At 37.4% G+C, this 24,514-nt stretch overlaps 1 protein-coding gene and 1 pseudogene across 8 annotated transcripts in view; both read left to right on the forward strand.

Moving 5' to 3' along the window:
- Positions 1 to 24,514, forward strand: part of HERC4 (HECT and RLD domain containing E3 ubiquitin protein ligase 4) — a 151,274-nt gene that overhangs the window by 93,658 nt on the left and 33,102 nt on the right. For 7 of the 8 annotated variants that reach the window (XM_050804706.1, XM_050804712.1, XM_050804707.1 and 4 more), the window contains 5 exons: positions 9,999 to 10,118; positions 18,202 to 18,225; positions 20,328 to 20,426; positions 22,076 to 22,243; positions 22,466 to 22,609. In XM_050804706.1, the coding sequence (XP_050660663.1) occupies positions 9,999 to 10,118; positions 18,202 to 18,225; positions 20,328 to 20,426; positions 22,076 to 22,243; positions 22,466 to 22,609 (555 nt within the window). The remainder of the gene's footprint in view (positions 1 to 9,998; positions 10,119 to 18,201; positions 18,226 to 20,327; positions 20,427 to 22,075; positions 22,244 to 22,465; positions 22,610 to 24,514) is intronic. The other variant, XM_050804709.1, reaches the window with a different exon arrangement.
- LOC126962951 (40S ribosomal protein S3a-like) lies at positions 14,509 to 18,225 on the forward strand (annotated as a pseudogene).

The raw sequence follows: 24,514 nt of genomic DNA on the forward strand, positions 1-24,514 counted from the left end.
TTTGTGTAGATAGTTGTTAAATTGGTGTCCATGAAGCTCGGACGATCGGTGGAGCTTTCCATTTTGCCATATTGCTTCACCTCTTCCCCCTGTTTGCTTTTAGGAATCGAAACTGTGGCTTCACTTTTACATTTTAAGTAAGATAAACAAAAATATATATCAGAGGTCAGTGGGATGTGAATCATTTTCTGCAAGAGGCACTAAATTTTAGAATCCAATGTGATTAAAAATTAGTTTGTATATGTATAAACATAAATATTGGAGAGGGGAAAGCCATTGTGTTTTTTTGTATAACTATCCTGTGTATTTTCTTTTTTTAGTAGAAAGAGTTTGACTAATTATTTCAATTGATTAAAGCACAATACTAAAGACTTCAGGGTAGGACCTGCAAACTTTTTCTGTAAAGGACCGTATAGTAAATATTTTATGCTTTGTGAGCCATACAGTTTTTGTTGCAACTAGTCAACTCTCAGCTCCACTGTGGATAGCATGTAAATGGATGGGAGTGGCTGCTTTCCAGCAAAATTTACTTAAAAAAAAACACAACGGGTAGCATTTGACCCACAGGTTGTAGTTTGACAACCCCTTCTAGGATGAAGATTTTGGTCTCCATATATAAACTTGGTGTCTTTGTTTTGTTTGAAGGCTAGTAATAGTAGTACAACTCTGGTCAGTTTCTCCCAAATGAGTATCCTGGCCACAGATATAAAGCAATCAAAACAGTGGGAGAAAAAAAGAACTGAAAGTGCTTTTGTCAATAATTAGAGGAGATAAAAATATCAACTGTGGAAATAAAAGCAGTATTATTAAATGTATGCTTCTTAAGTTGGATTATTTGTACCTTCAGTGCTAAGCCACAGGATCAAGCAAATTGGACAGTCATATAGTGAGTCAAAAATGCATGTGTTGCTGGGCGCAATGGCTCACACCTGTAATCCCAGCGCTTTGGGAGTCTGAGGTGGGTGGATCACCTGAGGTCAGGAATTCCAGACCAGCCTGACCAATATGGTGAAATCCCGTCTCCACAAAAGTACAAAAAATTAGCTGGGCATGGTGATGGGCACCTGTAATCCCAGCTACTTAGGAGGCAGGAGACTTGCTTGAACCTGGGAGGTGGCGACAGAGCAAGACTCTGTCAAAAAAAAAAAAAAAAAAAAAAAATGCAAGCGTCTTAGGCATGTGTTATATTTCTGGCTCTGTTACTTATGTGACCTTGGTTACTTTCTTAAATGCTAAGCCTTAGTATACTCATCTGTATGATCATAATAATAGTATACATTTCATAGGACTGTTTAAATGAGATAATATATGTGAAGTCTACTTTAATGATAGCTTTTATAATTTTATTATTGGAACATAAAATTTGAATTTTTTTTTTTTTTTTAAGACGGAGTTTCACTCTTGTCGCCCAGGCTGGAGTGCAATGGCATGATCTTGGCTCACCGTAACCTCTGCCTCCCGGGTTCAAGCGATTCTCTTGCCTCAGCCTCCCAAGTAGCTGAGACTACAGGCATGTGCCACCATGCCCGGCTAATTTTTGTATTTTTAGTAGAGACGGGGTTTCACCATCTTGGCCAGGCTGGTCTCGAACTCCTGACCTCATGATCCACCCACCTCGGCTCCCAAAGTGCTAGGATTACAGGCATGAGCCACCGCGCCCAGCCAAATTTGAGTGAATTTTAAGGTAGAGTCTGAATTATAGTGAACATTTTAGCTTCCCTTCTTGATAATGCATACTGAAGACCTGACAGTCCTCTACCCCCTTCCATGGAAGGAGGTAGGGTAATGGTGTTATATATGTGTTTGTTCTCTTTTTCTATTAGGAATACTTCAGGGCAAAAGTTCGGAAAACATGAAAATTATATAAACCATTAAAACATGAAAATTATATAAACCATTATTTTTACTAAAAATTAACAATAAGCATAATACATCTCACTGAAAATGCAACAGATATAGACCAATCCTTTTAAAGTGCCATTAGAAGTAAGAACTATAGGTAATATCTCTTAAGTTTTATTTGTCCATCCATCCATCTCATATTTATTGAGTACCTATTTGGACACCAGCATTGTCTGGTTAGATTTATATAGTTACTGAGTGATTCATTTTGTTCCCTTTCAGATATTGCTTAGTTTTAATGTATATGTGACTGTTCACAAATTATATAGTTACTTTTGTTATTCTTCAATGGAAAGTTAGCTAGTTTTGTTTAGTTTGTAAATGTTAGATCAACTTTATTTGTTTCTTTGGTGGTTTTTCTTCTCTTAAGTGCAACATCTCCGTAGGGTCTGCATTTGGCTCCTTTTGTTTTACTTTCTACCTCTCCCTCACCCACAGCTTTAGTTGTCTCCTTTAAGGAAAATTACTGTCAGTTATGTCTTTGAGGCAAATGTTTCTCTTGAGTGACTTGACAGTCCTGCCATTACTTTCAACTAAGAAAGGTTTGTCTTGTTTTCCTCACTCTGAGTGTGTGTGTGTGTGTGTGTGTGTGTACAGTAGTTTTTTTTTTGAGACGGAGTCTCTCTCTGTCGCCAGGCTAGTGTGCAGTGGCACAATCTCGGCTCACCGCAACCTCTGCCTCCTGGGTTCAAGCGATTCTTCTGCCTCAGCCTCCCGAGTAGCTGGGACTACAGGCACATACCACCACACCTAGCTAATTTTTCTGTTTTTAGTAGAGACGGGGTTTCACCATATTGGCCAGGATGGCCTCGATCTCTTGACCTCGTGATCCGCCCACCTTGGCCTCCCAAAGTTCTGGGATCACAGGCGTGAGCCACCGTGCCCAGCCTGAGTATGGTAATTTTTAAAATTACTCTTACCCAGGGTTGAAATATTGAAGTTGTCTTTGACTCTTCTCTTGTTTTCCATATCCATTAGCTGCCATGACCTCTGCATTCTTATTTAGAGACTTTAAATCTTTTAGCAGTCTCCTAATCCTACTGCCAGCCTCTCTACTTATTCTTAACTATACCTCACTCAGCAGAATATTATTCATAAAATACAACTGATTCTGTTACTTTTTAAATCTAAAACCTTATTTCTCCACGTATCAGCTTTTGCCACAGTAACATTCTGTAACAAAACATGCCAGAACTCATTGGCATGCAATGATGCGCAATCTATTTCCTACAGGATTGGCCTTGTTTTAGCCTGAGCCTTGGCTGAGGTTGGCTAACCTAGAGAGGATTGAGGTCAGCTTATTTCCCAACTGCATGTTGAATCCAGTTTTGCTCCCCGTGCCTCTCATTCTCTTTAGCAGTTTAGCTGGGGGCAGTTACATGCAGATTTTGTTTCCTTAGCTGATGCTGTTCTCTGCCCAGAATGTTCTCCTTCAAACCTTTTTTTTTTTTAATCTTTTCCATTCACTTTCCTTTTTGATTTTTGTTTGCAGTATCTTCAAACCTACAGAAACATTGAAAACAAATATAATTAAAACCTGTGTGCCCTCCATTCTAGATTCAGCAGTTGTTAACATACTGTCACATTTGCTTTATATATGTTGTGTGTGTATTCTTTTTTCATGAATCATTCGAAAGAAAAATGTAGATATCATCCTTTAATACTTCATATTTCATCTCTTAAGAATATAGGCATTTTTCTGTGTAACAGCAGTAGCATTATTTCTCTTAAGGAAGTTAACTATAATTCTATAATATCATCTATCTGTGCATTCATATTTCAGATTTCCTCATTTATAGCAAAAATGTTGTTTATATTACTGCTTTTTAAATAACTAGAGTCCAGTCAAATTTTGTTTTTTGCGATTGTTGAGTCTTGCTACTCCTTTCTGATTCGTGAACATAGTGAATGACTCTTCAGTTTCTCTCAGCAGTGCTTTGTAGTTTTCAAGGATTTTGCGTATTCTTTTAAAAATTTTATTCGTTCTCTTTCTCAAAAATATATTCCTAAATGTTTTATGTTTTTGATGCTATTGTAAATGATCGGAGTCTGGCTCTGTTGCCCAAGTGCAGTGGCCGGATCATATATTCTCACTGCAAGCCCCGCCTCCCAGGTTCACGCCATTCTCCTGCCTCAGCCTCCCGAGTTTTTAGTTTTTTTTGTATTTTAGTAGAGACGGGGTTTCACCGTGTTAGCCAGGATGGTCTCGATCTTGTAAATGATTTTTTTTTAAAAATTTTATTTTCCAATTATTTGTTGCTAGTACAGAGAAATTCTTCTTTTTTTTTTTTTTTTTTTTTTTTTTGAGACAGAGTTTCACTCTTTTTGCCCAGGCTGGAGTGCAGGCGTGATCTCGGCTCACCACAATCTCCGCCTCCCGGATTCAAGCGATTCTCCTGTCTCAGCCTCCCGAGTAGCTGGGATTACTGGCATGCACCACCATGCCTGGCTAATTTTGTATTATTAGTAGAGATGAGGTTTTTCCATGTTGGTCAGGCTGGTCTCGAACTCCCAACCTCAGGTGATCTGCCCACCTCAGCCTCCCACAGTGCTGTGATTAGCAGCGTGGGCCACTGCCCAGCCTTTTTTTTTCTTCTTCTTCTTTGAGACAGAGCTTCACTCCTGTCACCTGGGCTGGAGTACAATGGTGAGATATTGGCCCACTGCAACCTCTGCCTCCTGGATTCAAATGATCATCCTGCCTCAGCCTCCCAAGTAGCTGGGATTACAGGTGCCCACCACCACGCCCAGCTAATTCTTAACATTTTTAGTAGAGACGGGGTTTCACCATGTTGGCCAGGCTGGCCTCAAACACCTGACCTCTGGTGATCTGCCTGCCTCGGCCTCCCAAAGTGCTGGGATTACAGGCATGAGCCATGTACCTGGCCTACAGAAAATAAATTGAGTTTTGAGTATTGGCCTTTTACCCTGTGATCTTGATAAATTCTTAGTTCTGGTAATTCTCTTATAGATTGATTCATTTGTCTTTTTTAATATATACAATCATGTTATTTTCTTGGCATATTTTATTAACTAAGAATTCCAGTACAATGTTGAATATAAGTGGTTATGGTGGTCATTCTTGCCTAGTTCCTAATCTTAGAAAGAAAGCATTCAGTATCTTAACAGTAAGTATAATGTTGAATGTCAGGGGGTGGGGGATGGGGGGTAGGGGGCGGTTAGATGGGTTTTATCTGTTTGAAGAAATTTTCTTCCATTTCTCATTTGCTGAGAGTGTTTATTACAAATGGATGTTGAATTTTATCAGGTGTTGTTTCCATCTGTTGAGATGAACAGATGATATTTTTTCTCCTTTTTTTCAGAAATATTGTGAAATTCATTAATAGTTGGATGTTAAACCAACCTTGCATTCTTGGGATCAACTTTACTTGGTGTTATATGTATATTATACTTTATATATATTATTGGATTTAATTTGTTAATGTTTTATTGAGGGTTTTATATCTGTGTTCATGAGGGATATTGATCTGTAATTTTTATTTCTCATATTGCTGTCAGCTTTTGGTATCAAGTTTATTCTGGCTTCATTAAATGAATTAAGAAATGATCCTTCTTTATTTTCTGAAAAAGTTTGGTTAAGATTGGTATTACTTCTTTATTAAATGTTTGATATAATTCATCAGTGAAACCATTTTGGCCCTGGAGTTTTCTTTTGGGAAAATTTTTAATTTCCTATTAAATTTAAAAAATAAATACAGGACATTTCAGGTTTTCTAGTTCTTCATGAGTCAGTTTTACCAAGATATGTATGTAATCATGTTTCTTCTTTAATTCCTGATAGTGGTAATTTGTGTCATCTCTTTTTCTTGGTCAGTCTGACTGTAGGTTTATTCATTATTATCTTTTCAGATAACCCAATTGCTTTTAATTTCTTCTCTAGTGTTTTTCTGTTTTCTCTTTCATTGATTTCTCTTCATTTCCTTCCTTCTGCTTGATTTGTGCTTAATATGATCTTTTTTTTTCTAGAGTCTTAAAGCAGAAACTTTGATCATTGATTTAACCTTTATTTCTAATATGATCATTTAATGCTATAGATTTTCTTTCTTTTATGCCTGGATTTATTAGCATCCCACAAATTTTTGTGTGTTTTTACTTTTAAGTTAAAAATATTTCCTAAAGCCCCTGTTTCCTAGCTCCAACATTTGGGTCTTCTCTGAATCTGACTCTGTTGATTGCTTTGTCTCTAGACACTTTTTTGTTTTGTTTTGTTCAGTTTAATAATTTTTTTTTGAGACAGAGTCTTGCTCTGTCACACAGGCTGGAGTGCAGTGGTGCAATCTCAGCTCACTGCAACCTCCACATCCTGGGTTCAAGTGATTCTTGTACTTTAGCCTTTCAGGTTGCTGGGATTATAGGCATGTGCCACCGCAGCCAGCTAATTTTTGTATTTTTGGTAGAGACAGGGTTTTGCCACATTGGCCAGGTTGGTCTTGAACTCCTGACTTCAGGTGATCTGCCTGCCTTCACCTCCCAGAGTGCTGGGATTACAGGCATGAGCCACCACTCCCAGCCCGTTCAATTGGTTTTTGCTATGTCTCATAATTTTGGGTTATCTATAAAATAGTAAGAAACTGAAATCAGTAGGTTTAAAGCTTATAAATTGGCACACCTCTCCTGTCTGGTATTAGTGTAAGGATTTGAGTTTATTAAACAGAGGTTACACTGGGATTGAATTTTTAATTTGTTATAAATACCTTCATTACACTACAGGCCTCTAATGCTAGAGGAATTTGAGGCCTCTAACACTGGAGGAATTTGAGGCCTGTAGTACGGTGTGTTTAGGGTGGAAGTGGAGTGTCAAATGGTTTTTGTGAATGTTTGTGCCCCACTTTGCATGCCTACTCCTTAGAGGGATTTTCTTCTCACTCTTTCCTCTTGTCAGTTGTAAACTGGTGTTGCTTGTTACTCAGTCCTTTCAAGATTGGTAGAGGAGAGGGAACAGAAATGGTTCTTGGTTGTTACAGCATAGCCTTGGTTTTAGGTAAATTATGTGTGCGTGGACCTCGCATGGAACTTTGTCAGAATTCCCTCCCCTTTTCCCTGTGGCAACCAAACTGCTTTGGATCTTTTTGTGTGGCAGTTTCTGTTCCCTCCCCCAGCAATTGCAGACCTCTGGTCCTACTGATATAAGATTCTGAGCCTAGGACTGTTCTTGTCACCTTTCCTCCCAGGAATTGAAGGTTTTTCCCTCCCTCAGCAACGAGACGTGGGTTTGCTTCCCCTTCCTCAGTGGCTGAAGGCTTTTGCTCTGTGTGAAGGAAGGATCTAGACAGGGTGGCGGGCCTTTGTTCCTTTCTCACATGGCAGCTAATTCCTTGTACCATTGAGAGAGGCTCTTGATCTTCTGCCTTGTTTCCTTTTTTTTCCCCTCTGCCTTGTTTCCAGTTGTTTTCATGGGTACCCAGTGGCAGTCTATGGGCAAGAGGCTGTGAGTGCCAGTTGCCTGGGACTCTGCTGGGTTTCATACTATCAAGCTACCCCACACTCAGCTTGAAGTGATCCTTAAAATTTTAGCATATTACTTCTGCTTGTATGACAATAGTAGTTTCCTCTTGCTGCCTGCCACAAATGAGCCATTTCTGGCACCTTATTACCTTTTGTAAGCATTTGTTGATCCTTGGATTCAGGCTACTTAGTTATCTTGTAGCTTTAGCTCTCTTACAGGTTCAAGAAAAGTTTTCAGTAATTTACAAGTGTTTTGTTTAATTGCCAGTATTCTAGGATTTTCCAAATCTTCTATTACTGATTTTAGTTTAATTGCATTGTGGGCAAAGAACGTATGTTGTATACTTTGGATTCTTTTAAATGTATGAAGACTTACTGTATGGTCCAGGATTTGGTCTATCTTAGTGAACATTTCATGTACAATTGTTAGGTGAAGTGTTCTATGACAGTGAGTGCAAGTTGGTTTAAATTGTTCAGATCATCTATACTTGCTGGTTTTGTCTATTTTTTTCTGGTTTTGTCTATTTTTTTCTATCAGTTAATGAGAGCAGTGTTAAAAATCTCCAACCATGATGGTGGTTCTGTTGATTTCTCTTTCATTTATTTTCAAGGTCTGCTATTTTGGATTGTTGTGACTTCTTGGTGAATTAATCCTTTTATTGTTATGAAATGTGCCCCTTTTCCTCTGGAAATGCTTGTTTCGAACTCTTATTGTAAGACTAGCCTCTCTGGCCAGGTGCGGTGGCTTATGCCTGTAATCCCAGCACTTTGGGAGGCCGAGGTGGGCGGATCACGAGGTCAGGAGATCGAGACCATCCTGGCTAACATGGTGAAACCCCATCTCTACTAAAAATACAAAAAAAAACAAATAAATAAATAACTGGGCGTAGTGGCGGTCGCCTGTAGTCCCAGCTACTCAGGAGGCTGAGGCAGGAGAGTGGCATGAACCTGGGAGACGGAGCTTGCAGTGAGCCAAGATTATGCCGCTACATTACAGCCTGGGCAACAGGGCGAGACTTCATCTCAGGAAAAAGAAAAAGGAGTAGCCTCTCAGCTGTACTTTCTCTTGGTTTATTGGGTTTGAGTTTTATTTATTTATTTATTTATTTATTTATTTACTTTTAGCAGGTCTTACTTTGTGCATTCATGGTTTAGAGTTAGCCAAGGATGTGGGGGGAGTTTGCACACAGATTTTGGGGCTTCGTCTTCTGGATTCCTTTCTTTGATTTTTTTATTCCTCACTGGCTGGCTGTGCTGGCAGCTTCAGTCTCTGTCTATTAAGACTGCTGCTTTCTGCTTGAGCTCTATTCTCTGCTTGTGTCCATTCCTGTTTCTGCCTACTTTTGGTGGATCTTCAGTGTTTTTAAGTACAGCAGTTTTCTTTAATGTATTGTCTAGAGTTATAATTGTTAGTGTCAGGAAGATTAGTCTGATACAAAGTATTACGCCATATTTAGTACCAGAATTCCTGTAGTCTCTTTTAATTTAGAATAGCTCCTTTTTTTTTTTTTCGATCCCTGCTACCTTGACTTTTTGAAGACTCTTGGCCAGTTTTCTTATAAAAGTTTCATAATCAGGATTTGTCTGATTGTTTCCTCATGGTAATATTTATTTAACTTGTTCCTCTATCCCTTGTATTTCCTGTAACCTAGAATTTAGATTAGGAGACTTGATTGGATTTGGGTTAAACCATTTTTCCTTCATAGATCATTCGTATGCTTCCTGTTGATTTATATCACCAAGAACATAATATTTCGTTGTTCCAGTGTTGGTGATGATTAGTTAGATCACTTGATTAAGATGGTGCTCTGCACTGTAAAGATTTGTTCTTATCTTTGTAATTAATAGATAATCTCTGGGGTGGTAATTTGCATCCTCTTCATTTTTCACATCATGTCCGGATATCACTTCCTAAAATTTATTCTAATCAGATGCCAGCACAGAGCAACACTTAACAAGCATTAGCTGCTATTATTATTAAGGTCCCATTTCCCAACCATAAGTCTTTATAGTATCTAGTTTATATATACCATATATACTTTAATCATCCATATCTCATACTGTGTTGTAGTTATAAAGACATGTCTTTCTTTTCTAGATTTTGGGGTACTGAATGCAGATATCACATCTTACAAATCTTTGGGTCTCCCATAGCACTTAACTAGCATTTTGCATATAGTAAGCACTCAGTAATTATTTTTTGTAGGAAGAAAATATTAGCTAAGAATATCCCCAAAGCATTTTTTTCTTTAGACATTTTAAATTTCTCTGTCTTGGCCGGGTGCAGTGGCTCACACCAGTAATCCCAGCACTTTGGGAGGCCGAGGCGGGCGGATCACAAGGTCAGGAGATCGAGACCATCCTGGCTAACACGGTGAAACCCCGTCTCTACTAAAAACACAAAAAATTAGCCGGGCGTGGTGGCAGGCGCCTGTAGTCCCAGCTACTCGGGAGGCTGAAGCAGAAGAATGTCGTGAACCCGGGAGTTGGAGCTTATAGTGAGATGATATTGTGCCACTGCACTCCAGCCTGGGCGACAGAGCAAGACTCCACCTCAAAAAAAAAAAAAAAAAAATTTATCTGTCTTGAGTACTGGTTAAATTTAATGTCAATTACATTCTCTTTTGTAGGTAAATGAGAAAACGGGACAGATTATACAGTATGATAAATTTTATATACATGAAGTACAAGAATTGATAGACATAAGGAATGATTATATCAACTGGGTCCAACAGCAGGCCTATGGAATGGTAGGTTTTCTGTGCAATTTGTGATTTCATTTTTATGTATCATTTTTATGTATATGTATCTAATAAAAAAAAGAAACAATTACTTGGTTTTGAAATGAGAAAGTTTTTTCAGAACTTTTATCCAGAACTTACTTTTTAAATAAAAAAACATTGCAAAAGGAGTGCTATATATTATACAGTATTTATATACAAACATTCTACTCTTTTACCAAAGCCAAACCAAAGAGATGGATTATACTTAAAAAAGAGAAAAACTGCAAATGGGAAATGGATTTTTAACTCATTTATTTTCCATGAGATTGCCTCTTATTTCTCCAATGTTGAAAATACTGGCATTCTTCATACTGGAACTCCTAAGAATGCATTATTGTTATGAAATTGGTGCTTCAAGACTACCAAAAGAGGGCTGGGTGCGGTGGCTCATGCCTGTAATCTTAGCACTTTAGGAGCCCGAGACAAGTGGATTGCCTGAGCTCAAGATTTCAAGACCAGCCTGGGTAACATGACAAAACGCCATCTCTACTAAAAATACAAAAAATTAGCCATGTATGGTGTTACATGCCTGTAATCCCAACTATTCAGAAGGCTGAGGCATGAGAATCACTTGAACCTGGGAGGTGGAGGTTGCAGTGAGCCGATTATGTGTTTACTTTTATTTCAGATTTTTTATATAAATGTGGGTGCACACATCTTTTTATGTGGCCAAGTCTTTAATAACTACACACTTACTATCCCATTAAAATAGTACCATAGTCTTACATAAAACTTGAATTAGGCACATAAAATTTTAATGCAGAAATGGGTAAGCAGCTAGATACAAAATATTTAGGTTTACTATTCTTATTTGCTAGCCATTTTTGTATACTTGAGGCCCACTTTTCTGCACACAGGTAATTTAATATGTATGCAGCACTTATATAATAGAAGGATGAGTAACCTTTCATTGCTTGCTAGGCACCAGCTTGTAAGCTTCTTGTGGATGGGTATGTCAGTCAACCAGCACCTGTGACAGTGTTTAGAATATGTCTAGTAAGCACTAAAAAAGTATAGTAGTTTTTGAATGGCAATCTGGCTACTGCATGCTGTTTTTAGGATACTCCCACCTCCCAGAATCAGGTTGCTTCTAGACATTTTTTCCTTAGTGCAGTTGGGTCTGTACTGGGAGAGACTCATTGACTCTTCTCCTGAGTCACCTTGAGGCTGGGTCAGGTTTATAGACATTCTGTAGATTTAGGTGTACTCACTTGCTTATTCAACAAACAATGAGAATCTGTTATATAACAGGCACTGATTTAGGTATTGGAAATACAGTGCTGAACCAGGCAGAGCCTTGTTTCTCCTGGAATTCGTAATCTAGTGGGCAAGATTAGCAATAGTAAAACAAGGCAAAAAATAACAGCTAATAATACGTACTTTTAAAATGAGGGGACTTAGTAAAGATAGGTTTCAGAAAAGACTTGTCTAATGAAGTATGAGTGTTAATCTGAATGACAAGGAGCAGCCCTTTAAGATCAGGGCAGAGAGAATTTCAAGAACAATGAACATTTGTTCTTTTCACTTTGTGAACATAGTTCACAAAGCTATATTTTAGTAGATTAGGGGAGAGGAAATGATGAGTTTGACTAGGATGATGGTTGTTTAGATGGAAGAAGGAAATGGACTTGGAATACGTCTTGGAGATAAAAGGGAATCTTGGCGACAAAAGGAAAATAAAAATCACTGATGGATTGGATATGAAGTGAGGAAAGGACCTTAGGTGAAAACAAGCTTGACATGATTGAAAGATAGAAAAAAGCCAGCATGGGGATGGGTGTGGTGGTTCACGCCTGTAATCCCAGCACTTTGGGAGACCAAGGTAGGCAGATCACAAGGTCAGGAGTTGGAGACCAGCTTGGCCAACATAGTGAAATCCCGTCTCTACTAAAAATATACAAAATTAGCCGGGCATGGTGATGGGCGCCTGTAATCCCACTACTTAGGAGGCTGAGGCAGGAGAATAGCTTGAACCCAGGAGACGGACGTTGCAGTGAGCCTAGATCGTGCCATTGCACTCCAGCATGGGCGACACTGCGAGACTCCATTTCAAAAAAAAAAGAAAAGAAAAAGAAAAGAGCCAGCATGGCTTATGGGAGTGAGGAGGGAACAGAGAAATGGGCAGGGGCCAAATCATAGACAGTTTAGTAAACTAGGATTAGGAATTTGGATTTTATCTAAAGTGTTACGATAAACGGTGGAAACTTAATCTGATCTTTTTGAATAATCACTTTGTTGGCTTTGTAGGGAACGGGACAGACATGAAAGATGGAGATCCATGAGAAAGCTATGTTTTAGTAGATTAGGGGAGAGGAAATGATGAGTTTGACTAGGATGATGGCTGTTTAGATGGAAGAAGGAAATGGACTTGGAATACATCTTGGAGATAAAAGGAAATCTTGGTAACAAAAGGAAAATAAAAATCACTAATGAATTGGATATGAAGTGAGGAAAGGAGAGAAATCCACAAAGATTAAAAAGCAGGTGTGGTAGGGGGAAAACTAGGAGAGTCTTGGAAACCATAATTTAAAATTGAAAGAGAGAATGTTGAATGCTCCAGAGAAGGAGGATGAAACCATAGTATTGACAGTGAATTTGGTTACATGAAGGTAATTGGTAACCTTGATAATACCATTCTAGGGTTGGGGTGTTGTAAAGAGAAATTTAGAGGTAAGGAAGTAGTAACAACCATTGGCAATACTTTGAAGAAGTTCTGCATTGAAGAGGAGAAAAAAAAATGGAGTGGTAGCTGGAATCAAGGGATAATTTTTTAAGAAAGAAAATAATTGACCTCAGCGGAGTTTTGAATAAATATTTCCTTTTTTCTTCATCTCTGACCTAGGTAAAGCTTCTCAAACTCTTCCTTCAGAGAACCTGTGAAGGCAAGAGAAATAACATATCTCTTAAGGATTTAACCTTCCCTCAGCAAGACTTGAACTGAGGCTAATTTTCTGTCTTTAAATGCAAATTTTGCATTATGGGCATAATAGATATTTATTGCAATATAAAAGAGATTTAATGTATTTGCTATTGAGGAAAATTGGTTCTTCTGGAAATGAACCTTGTTCATACCACGACTTTGCATATAAACCCTCACACACCAACCAGGGTACCCTAGGTCTTTTAGCAGTGTTTTTGAAAGGATTCAGAACATTTGGAGGGATATGTGGACCCTTTTAAAGAAGAACAATTTCTTAAGAAGCCCAGTGTTCACTTACATATTATATAAATATATACACACATTAAACTAGTACTAAACTCTTGGTGCTCAGTTCTTATAAGAACTCTAAGACCACAACAAATTTATAATTATAAATAACATTACAGTCTGGATGTGGTGGCTCACATCTGTAATCCCAGCACTTTGGGAGGCTGATGTGGGCGGATCATCTGAGGTCAGAAGTTCTAGACCAGCCTGGCCAATATGGCAAAACCCCATCTCTACTAAAAATACAAAAATTAGCCAAGCGTGGTGGCGGGCACCTGTAATCCCAGCTACTTGGGAGGCTGAGGCAGGAGAATGACTTGAACTCGGGAGACAGAGGTTGCAGTGAGCTGAGATCGCGCCATTGCACTTCAGCCTGGGCGACAGAGTGAGACTCCATCTCAAAAAATAAATAAATAATAAATAACATTACAAATTGGAAAATTTATTATGGAGGATGTTGTGATGATTAAGAATTCTAGCTCACAACATAAATATGTATGATGAGAAAGCAGGGTAACTTTTATGAAAAAGTGCCTGGGTTCAGATCCCACCTCAGCATATATTCAGTTCTGTCCTTGGGAAAATTACTTAATTTCTCTGAGATTTCATTTTGTTTTCTGTAAATTAGAATATTAGTACCTACCTTAAAAAATTTTGAGAAGATTAATTTATATGATCCCTCCGAAGGACTTAGAGTAATTTCTGGCACATAGTTAAGTCTTTATAAAATGGTGATTGTTATTGCTGGCTACCTTGACACAGGCTACAAATTTGGCAGTAGCTTTTATTCTGACGTGTCTAATAACTCTGTTCTCTTGCTGCCTTTCTCTTTTTTTTTTTTTTTTTTTTTTTTTTTTTGAGACGGAGTCTCGCTCTGTCACCCAGGCTGGAGTGCAGTGGCCGGATCTCAGCTCACTGCAAGCTCCGCCTCCCGGGTTTACGCCATTCTCCTGCCTCAGCCTCCCGAGTAGCTGGGACTACAGGCGCCCACCACCTCGCCCGGCTAGTTTTTTGTATTTTTTAGTAGAGACGGGGTTTCACTGTGTTAGCCAGGATGGTCTCGATCTCCTGACCTCGTGATCCACCCGTCTCGGCCTCCCAAAGTGCTGGGATTACAGGCTTGAGCCACCGCGCCCGGCCTTTGCTGCCTTTCTCTATGTGCACTACAATGAAACATTTTCTAAGAGTACTTTCTAGGTACTATTCTCAGTTTCCTTATCCTCCTTTAACTTTGCTTTTAAATTGTTTGTAAAAATACCTTATTGGTTACTACCAAACTCTTTGCCATTTTTTCTTCCCTTTCTGATACTTTTAATTATCTTTATCTGGTTTTTCCTTTGGTGCTTCTCTCTCTTAGAAAAATGATTTTACCTAATGTCTAATCATCTCTTTTTCTCAAGTTTTGCATGGCCTATTATTTTTCATATTCTTGCCAGTTCACGTCTTTCTCTTCCAATTTTTAGTGTAACCAGATTATATTCTGCTTAGTATGGGTTAGTCGCACTATAAATTCTAACATTATCTTATTGACTTCCCCAATGTATAATGATATGCATAGCATCTATATCTACTTACATGTAGTAATAAAAAAGATAATGCATAAATACTAATATTTCATTATTTAGCTAAGGAGGAAATCCATCTCCCATACTAAAAACTCCCTTGGTATATAGTATAGTTATCAAGCAGGCCATAGATGAATATTTATAGGCTTTTTTTTTTCTTATTTAAACTTTCTTACTTAGTAATAGCACTTTTTAAATGTCCTACAAGAGGAATATTGGTGATGTGAAGGCTGTGCATGTGTGAGGATAGGGATATATTGGAAGTCTCTGCACCTTCCTTTCAATTTTGCTGTGAACCTAAAGCTGCTTTAAAATAATAAAGTTCTTTTTTCAAAAAAAGTCCCACAAGGTATAGTATAAAAGGATTTTGGTTGTTCCTTTTATATTGCCTTCTAGCTAAACTGAGTGTAATCTAAAAGGCTTTTTTGCAGAACAGTCTGTAAAGACTTTCATCTTGTTTACACTGTCAATAGGAGCACTTACATAGTAATAACTTGGTACTCTGAATTTTTTGAAAGAAATTCTTGTCAATAATATTCTTCCTCTGAATAGGATTTGCATAGAGTGATGTTTTGCTTATGCTTACACACTGCTTTGGCTTTACTTAGCACAATATAGTGAGAGAACCCAAAGTCTTTGCTATTTGCTAATATCTTAAATCCTCCAATAATACCCCTGGTGACATGTGGGAACTTAGTCAACTACAGAGTTAAAGAGAACAGTCCACACAAGACTGCCTTCACTTCTGATACCAATTGTGAGTTTGGGGAGGGTCCCCCAAACTATTCTTAGGTTTGATAATTTGCTACAAGACCTCCCAGAACTCATTGAAAATTGTTACACTGATGATTAGAGTTTATTACAGAGAAAGGATAGTGGGTTAAAATCAGCCAAGGGTCCTTTTGACTCTCTGAGCAGCATCATGACATTTGGCAAGAACAAGCACCTTATGAAAGATGACAAATAGTCAGCCAAGGAGTGGTTGATCTACTTTCTAAGAAAGATTGGTATGGTATGAAAGCACATGCTATGTTTAGTGTAAGAAATATTGGAGAGAAACACTAGTCACCAGGACTCAAGGAACCAAAATTATATCTGATGGCCTCAAGGGTTGTGTATATTTGAAGTGAACCTTTCTGATCTGCAAATGATGAAATTGCATTTTAAAAATCCAAGCTGACTACTGAGGATGTTGAGGCTCTAAACTACCTAACTTCCATAGCATGGATATTACCTGTGACAGAATGAGTTGCATGGCCAAAAACTGGTAGATCATGAAAGAAGCTCATGTTAATGTCAAGACCACTGATGGTCATTTGCTTCGTCTGTTCTGTGTTGGTTTTACTAAGCAACGCAACAGTCAGATACAGAAGACCTCTTACTCTCAGCACCAACAGGTCCGCCAAATCCAGAAGAAGGTGATGAAAATCATGATCCAAGAGGTTCAGACAAGTGACTTGAAAGAAGTGGTCAATAAATTGATTCCTGACAACATTGGAAAAGATAAAGAAAAGGCTTGCCAGTCTATTTATCCTCTCCATGCTTGTCCTTGTTAGATAAGTAAAAATGCTGAAGATGCCCAAGTTTGAATTGGGAAAACCAGGGAACTTCATGGTGATGGTAGTAGTTCTAGAAAGGCTACTGGGGATGTGACAGGTGCTAAAGTTATATGAGCTGATGGATGTGGACCACAAATACAAGAATCTGTTTAAAATTCAGGCTTTTGGCTGGGCACGGTGGCTCACGCCTGTAATCTCAGCACTTTGGGAGGCTGAGGCGGGCGGATCACGAGGTAAGGAGTTCAAAACCAGCCTAACCAACATGGAGAAACCCCTCTCTACTAAAAATATAAAATTAGCCAGGCCTGGTGGCACATGCCTATAATCCCAGCTACTCGGGAGGCTGAGGCAGGGGAATCGCTTGAACCCCGGAGTCAGAGGTTGTGGTGAGACGAGATGGCACCATTGCACTCCAGCCTGGGCAACAGGAGCCAAATTCCATCTCAAAAAAAAAAGACAGAGAAAAAAATTTAGGCTTTTAATAGTGACAAATGAAAAGTTCCATCTGTGAAAAAAATCAGCCAAAATCTGCACATAGGGGACAGTCTGGGAAAGATAATCAGAGGCAGAGTTTCTGTTGTCCTTTCCTTATAGAGTCATGAATGAATTACTTTCCTGGCATAGATGTGTGGTACAGAGTATTTCCAGCCAAGGAAGCTCACCAGAAACCTGGTGCCCAGAGTTTTTAATGGGGTTCAGTCATATCCTGCTCATGTAGGGACCTCTAGTTCCCAGCTCTTCTGGAGGCAGAACTGACAGCACATGGCCCAAGCCCCTATCACAAGTCACATTGTCCGGTGGCTAAAGCCCCAGGCAAACAAAGACACTCCTATCAGGCTTGATATTCCACAGGTCTATAGGTCGCCTCCTAGTAACCTAGGGCAATGCTCTCTTCTGGGATCAGATTAATTCCTCATAACACAAAGTACCATCCACACATTTAATAACATAGTTCTGAATATTCTGGTGCTTTACACGAGTCTGTGCTCTGAGCATATATGGAAGCTTTCTACAAGAAAATGTATATTTCTGTTCAATAAAGTGGTAAGCTTTCATTGTAATTTCCACTATTACTTCCTTAATAAATATATCTTTCTCTCTTTATTTGTTTTTGCTTACCAACCCTTTTGCCCTGTCCTGTACTTTCTACTTTAAATTAATTACAGTTTTAAAGAATGTTTAATGTAAGATACCTTATGTTTTACTGTTTTTTTTCTGTCCAATAGAAACAATTTATGGCTTATTTTTTCTCACTTTGTGTCCATATAGCATTTTAATCTACTAAACGCTGTCAAACATTTTGCTGAGATTTTAGAAGTCTTAAAGTCTGAGGAATGTTTTTTCTATTTTTTAAGTAGAAAAACTGAGCCATAAAATTATTTTTTTAAGACCAATCCAGGCATAGGATTCGTTTTCTTGTTCTGCCTAAATTCTGCAAATGGGGGTGTTTAATGGCTGAAAACAAATTTCATTATGTTCAAGCTCAATAATTTTATGATCACAAGGTACCTGAAACAAAGATCTTACATTTATAGATAAATATATATAAGATGCATGTGTAGGGGGTATATTTTATTGTAGATGTATTTTCTACCTCATTACTTCAATATTCTGCTGTAGCAAAATATATGAAATGCTACCTTGAATAGAAATAGTTAAATTTGGACACTAACATTGCTCTTTCCTCGTTATTGTTATATTCTGCACTGCTGTCTTAGGATGTCAACCATGGATTAACTGAGGTAAGTTTGGTGTAATAAAGCTCATGTTCAGAGTAAGATATACTCCATTTTCTCCTAAGTAATAGGAGAGCCAAAGATTCCTTTTTTGTTGTGGTTTAAAAATGTAAATAAATATATATGTATCATTTTTAAAAACTGAGTCTGTAGAGATTAACTTGTATAATAACATTTTAGAAGTTTTCTGAAGAAAATGAAATTCTGTTAACATTCCACCTATATAATGCCTCAACAATATTTGCTTTAGATCTATCCTCCTCAGGTCTTCCAGTATAAAATGTAATGTGTCCTCAGAATATAAAAAAGCAAACTTTTATTTTAAAATTTAGCAAATGCCTACCTAATGTGTGAAAACATTTTATAGTAGAGAAGTAAAACAAATATCATTTTTAAAATTGATTAGTTGATACTCAGAATGGTCACAAAGTTAAACTTTTTGTATGATTATCTTTCTCACTTCTAATATATAAAGTTCTAGCACTTTGGTTTAAGTAATCAACAACCCTAGACTACCCTTTTAACACTTGGGAACATTATAAAACTTTCTTTTTCTGTTATAGATGTTAGGTTTTGCTTTGATTTGCTTTTTGTTCATTGTTATGTTTTTTCCAGCACTTGAACCAATGAAGCATTTTGAATTAGCCTTAAATTATAGCTCTAATATTGTTTGCTTCCTCATTGTCAAGTATAATTAGCACATAAAAATTTGAAAACAGAGTTTTGAAGCCAAAGGGTACTTTAGAGATATCTAAATCTTTTTGAATTTCGAAGAAGTAAAATTGGTATTTATGATCATTAGCTAGGCAGTGCCACAAATATAGGATGGAGGTAAACCTTGTCACATGAAAAATACTGAAGAGTGAATGTTTAGAATGGAATAAAATACAATTTAGGGAGAGCGTGATTAGGACTTCAAATATTTAAACTACGTACACTTCCAGCAGGGGCAAAACAAAGACTAAATGATGCACAGTGAAACATAGAAATGCAGATTCAGGCTGGGCGCAGTGGCTCACGCCTGTAATCCCCGCACTTTGGGAGGCCGAGGCTGGCAGATCATGAGGTCTGGAGTTCAAGACTAGCCTGGCCAACCTAGTGAAACCCCATCTCAACAGCGGGCGCCTGTAATCCCAGCTACTCGGGAGGCTGAGGCAGGAGAATCACTTGAACCCAGGAGGCAAAGGTTGCAGTGAGCCTAGATTGCGCCATTGCACTCCAGCCTGGGCGACAGTGCGAGACTGTGTCTGGAAAAAAAAAGAAAGAAAAAGAAATGCAGATTCAGACTATAAAGAACTATCTAATCACTACGGAGTGGATTGTTTTATGGTGTATTAATTCTTCATTAGAAGTCTTACAGCAGAGGCTCTGAGTCAGGGCAGGCACAAAGATATTGTCTTATTGGGTAGATGGTGGAAGTAGGTCCTCCGCCAACTACAAGAATATGTGACTGGCAATTCATAACTCTTTATATTTTACTGTACTGTTAAAATACTTAGCAATCAATACATTACCTACTAAGATAAGTAATTGTCTATGAAGTGTTTAATGTCTTATAATGGTAATAATAGATCAGTTTTCCTAACTTTAAAGGCTAACAGAATAGTAATACTAAATGGTACTTTTTTGCATATTAAGTAAGTGAACAGATGTTGGACTCATAATAATTTTGACATCCTAATGACATTATACTCAATAAATATCTGTTAAGTGAAGGAATAGACAGATTACTTATTAGCCTCAGTTGCTGCAGTTGCCCTAACATGTAAGAATTGGCTACAGTATTTAACATAGGAGCCCCAATTTTAGAACAAATTTGCAGCCTCATTCACTGAGATTTGCAATTAACATATGCTAAGCAAAAGATACTTGCAGTATGTGATTGTATAGACTCTCAAGTATACAGTTGCCCCCTAAAATTGGGAATTGGGTTTATTCCAATGCCTCATTTAATTTTTAATAATTCTGTAAGCAGCATGTTTTATTTGTAATTCCAGAACCACGAGTGAATAAACAAAGAATGTAGTCCACTTTATAAGAAATGACAGCATCCACAATAAGTATATCACAAATCAACTTGTACTAATAAGTTAATTTTTTATTTCCAGTTGGCAGATATCCCTGTTACAATCTGTACATATCCATTTGTATTTGATGCCCAAGCAAAAACTACTCTGTTACAGACCGATGCAGTCTTACAGATGCAGGTAAAATATTGTATACTACTAATCTAATTTGAGAGGGATTTTTTTTAAAATTGTTTCTTTGATGTTTTTGGACAGTAAATATTTGAAATTTTCCTAGGATCAGTAATGAAGGTACACAAAGTACTTTGGGTAGCTATCAAGAAGATTGCTGCAAATATTCAGTCTTTATAAACCATTTTACTAGTTTACTTGATAAGATATTGGTTTGTTTCAAAATCTTGTTTCATTATGTGTCCCGTTTTTATATGCTTAGTAAGAGATGGAAGTCACTAGAGGTGAGAGATGTTAAAAGTAGGAAACATTTGATCTCTTGTTAGGAAGAGGATGTGAAATTTCCTTGAAGAAAGTTTTAATAATAAGGTATTAAACATTTTCCTGGGGTTGGTCACCGTTATCTCCTATTCCTCTTTCTTTTCCCCTTCCTATCACCCTTTCCCATCCATTTTATGTTGAACATTCTTTCATTTATAGAGAGGATTTTAAAAACTACTTCATATTATGACTTTAAAGGGTTACAGTAAGTTTGCTTTATCATTTGATCCTGTAAATAAAAAAGATTTTGAGCTGCTTCCTCTGGTATAGAATATCTGACTATACCAACTAAGGATTAAGGAAAGGATGAAAAGAAAGCTTGAATGTTTAATAGTCTAAAAATATTTTTAAAAATTAAAAACCTTCAAATCTTGGTAACCATTTTTATTCTGTTCAAATAAATGCATTTGGTATTCTAAATATTTTTGTAGTATTCTATACTAACAGCTAGTAAACCAGTTTTTTGGAGGTCTTTGTTAAAACAGTAAGTTAATAACTTGGTGATTTTACCATGGGATATTCCATTTTAGAGCAAGAACTCAGGGAGAATCATAATAAAAGAACAAAAGTTTTAAATGGTAAAAATCAAATCCTTGGTTCATGAGCACATACCATGATTACTCAGTTAAGTGAATTTGTGTAATACTTCCTTAGCCAGAGCATTCCTTATTCTCTTTGTTTTTTATTTTTTATTTTTGAGACAGAGTTTTGGTCTTGTCGCCCAGGCTGTAGTGCAGTAGCACAGTCTCAGCTCACTGGAACCCCTGCCTCCCGGGTTCAAGTGATTCCCCTGCCTCAGCCTTCTGAGTAGCTGGGATTACAGGTACCTGCTACCGTGCGCTGCTAATTTTGTATTTTTAGTAGAGACAGCATTTCACCGTGTTGGGCAGGCTGGTCTCGAACTCCTGACCTCAGGTAATCTGCCCTCACTGGCCTCCCAAAGCGCTGGGATTACAGGCGTGAACCACCTTGCCCAGCCTGTTCCTTATACTCTTTAAAGGTTTATTTTTTTCTCCTCACTCTTTACCCTCCAGTGAATGTTTTTTAGAAAAACTAGGGCTCAGATTTATCAGTGTTACTATAGTTCTGTACTGGCTTACTTTAATGGTGTTATGAGTTATACATTATACATTAATATAAAAGCATTCAGAAGGGTGCTCTTTATGCTCAGTTTATTAAGTTTTTATGCTGTACTGGATACTGCGTTAGGTGCTGTGTTAATTCAGTAGCACAGGAATTATAGAATACCTGTAACTAATAGGTAGAGGTTAGCCTGTTTCAGTCACAGTAGCTTTATTGTAGCATTGCTGTTAAAATGTTAATCTTTTGTTTTCCAGATGGCTATTGATCAGGCCCACAGGCAGAACGTCTCCTCTCTTTTTCTCCCAGTGATTGAATCTGTGAATCCCTGCCTAATTCTAGTGGTGCGTAGAGAAAATATTGTAGGAGATGCAATGGAAGTCCTTAGGAAAACAAAGAACATAGATTACAAGAAGCCACTCAAGGTAATTTGACATTTTGTTGTATAATTGGGACTTTTATTCAGAAGCTATGTTTAAAATTTTCCTATTTGTTTTTAGTGAATCTTTGAAACTTAATAAATAAAATTATGTGTATTTTAAACTATTAATTGTAGAGTATTAGTAATAAATAGCATGTTCTAGGGTCTCCAGAATGTACTTTCATTTCTTTACAGTCTATTCGGTGTTTGCATTGTGCTATTTTAGGTTATATTTGTTGGAGAAGATGCTGTGGATGCAGGAGGGGTGCGCAAAGAATTTTTCTTGCTCATCATGAGGGAATTATTGGATCCTAAGTATGGCATGTTTAGGTATTATGAAGATTCCAGGCTCATTTGGTTTTCTGATAAGGTAAAATGTCCAACCATCTAAATTACTTCTGTGTATATACCCATGTATTTATACCTGTATGTATCAAGTTAATTCATATCAAATAAGGAATTACTACTGGATTCCTAACATATAAGATCTGCTTTATTACAATTTGAAAAATTATAAACTTTGGACTTGGAGTTGTCAAAACACATTGGATGCTTACCACACATTTTAAATTAACAAAATAAATTAAGAGATGGGCAGCCAGAAAATAATGTTGACTATACCTTCTGCTGATTTCAGTTTGAAAATTGAGTAATAATCACAAGATTAACTTTTCTTTTGGGAAAAATTAATTTATCATTAGGGATCATTTATTTCTCTACCTTATCATTTAGAGCAGGTCAGCAGACTATAGCCCATTAGTCTCAAAAAAAAAAAAAAAAGTCACACCCACTCTTTCAAGGCTACTTTCACGCTACAACAGCAGAGGCAGAGTTGAAGTAATTACAACAGTGACCCTATATCCAAGAAACCCCAAAATATTTGCCATCTGGTTCTTTGTAGAAAGTTTGCTGACCCCATTTAGTGGATCATACGTGAAAAGGATGGATCAGTTTAGTAGAACTCCTGACTTGAAAGAAATTTAAATAGAATAGCTATTGGTTATAAAAACCTCAATGTAATATTTAATCATTCTGCCTGGGGGTTGGCTGTCTTGTGTGATGTTAGCAGTCATTGGTGCTTAGTGCCTAGACTCATTAATTCATCAGGGGTTGCAAAATGGTGTGCTACTCTAATATTTCTTTTTCATTTATTAGCTTGGATACTTCTGTATAGAGAAATTTCCTCACATTTTTTGATTCCTTAGTAGTGCAATTCATAGGAAAGGATTCTATTTGGTTGCCAGTTTTTCAAAAGAATGAATTGGTTCATTAGCATGGTCCACTGGTAATAATTCATTTTTTTTTTTGTTCTGCTTTCAAGTATCATTGTGTATTCATAGGTTTAAACATACTTGATGTTTTTCAATCCACTGCAGTTATTGTCTTTATTGATGCTCATATTGTCCCATCTTTGTTGAAGGAGAGCTCTTAAGGTTGGTGCCCAAGTCCTTTAGAAACAACCTATATGCTTTGGTACCTTCCTTGCTACGTTGTGTACTTACTATGACAGAATGTTCCAGACTTATCTTACACATTTACTGCCTAACAATACCAACATTACCACCAGTATTATGACTACTAAAATTTTTTAAATTGTTTTTTCAGTTCTTTTTGTCCAAAGGGTATACCCTAATATAGATAGACAGCCAGATAATATAGTTTTGATATCATTTAAAATTGTTGCACTCTATTGTTGTACCACCAAGGGAATACTCATTTACGCTAACTTGTTTTTAGGGATTGCTTGTTCAAATTCAGTTTAGTTTTACAATAATATAAAATATCTATGTAGTTCCAAATTCAAATCTACAAAATAAGATGTGTTAAAAGAAGTCAAGCTCCACCTTGTTCTCCCCCTTCTCCTATGGGTGATCTTTTGAAAATGTATGGGCTATTCTCCTTTAAAATATATATATATATAGATAGCAATAGATTACATACCAAAGTAATTTTCCTGGTTTTTACCCTATGTAAGCTGTTACCACTGGAGAAAACTGAGTGAAGGGTATATGGGAGGTCTTTGTATTATTTGTGTAATTTATGAGTCTTTAAGATATTTTAAAATAAGTATTTTTTGGCCAGGCACAGTGGCTCACACCTCTAATCCCAGCTGTTTGGGAGGCCAAGGTGGAGGTCAGGAGTTCAAGACCAGCCTGGCCAACATGATGAAACCCCGTCTACTAAAAATACAAAAATTAGCTGGGCGTGGTGGTGCACGCCTGTAATCCCAGCTACTCAGAAAGCTGAGGTAGGAGAATCACTTGAACCCAGTAGG

Source organism: Macaca thibetana, chromosome 9 (assembly GCF_024542745.1).
Source record: "Macaca thibetana thibetana isolate TM-01 chromosome 9, ASM2454274v1, whole genome shotgun sequence".
Lineage (NCBI taxonomy): Eukaryota > Metazoa > Chordata > Mammalia > Primates > Cercopithecidae > Macaca > Macaca thibetana.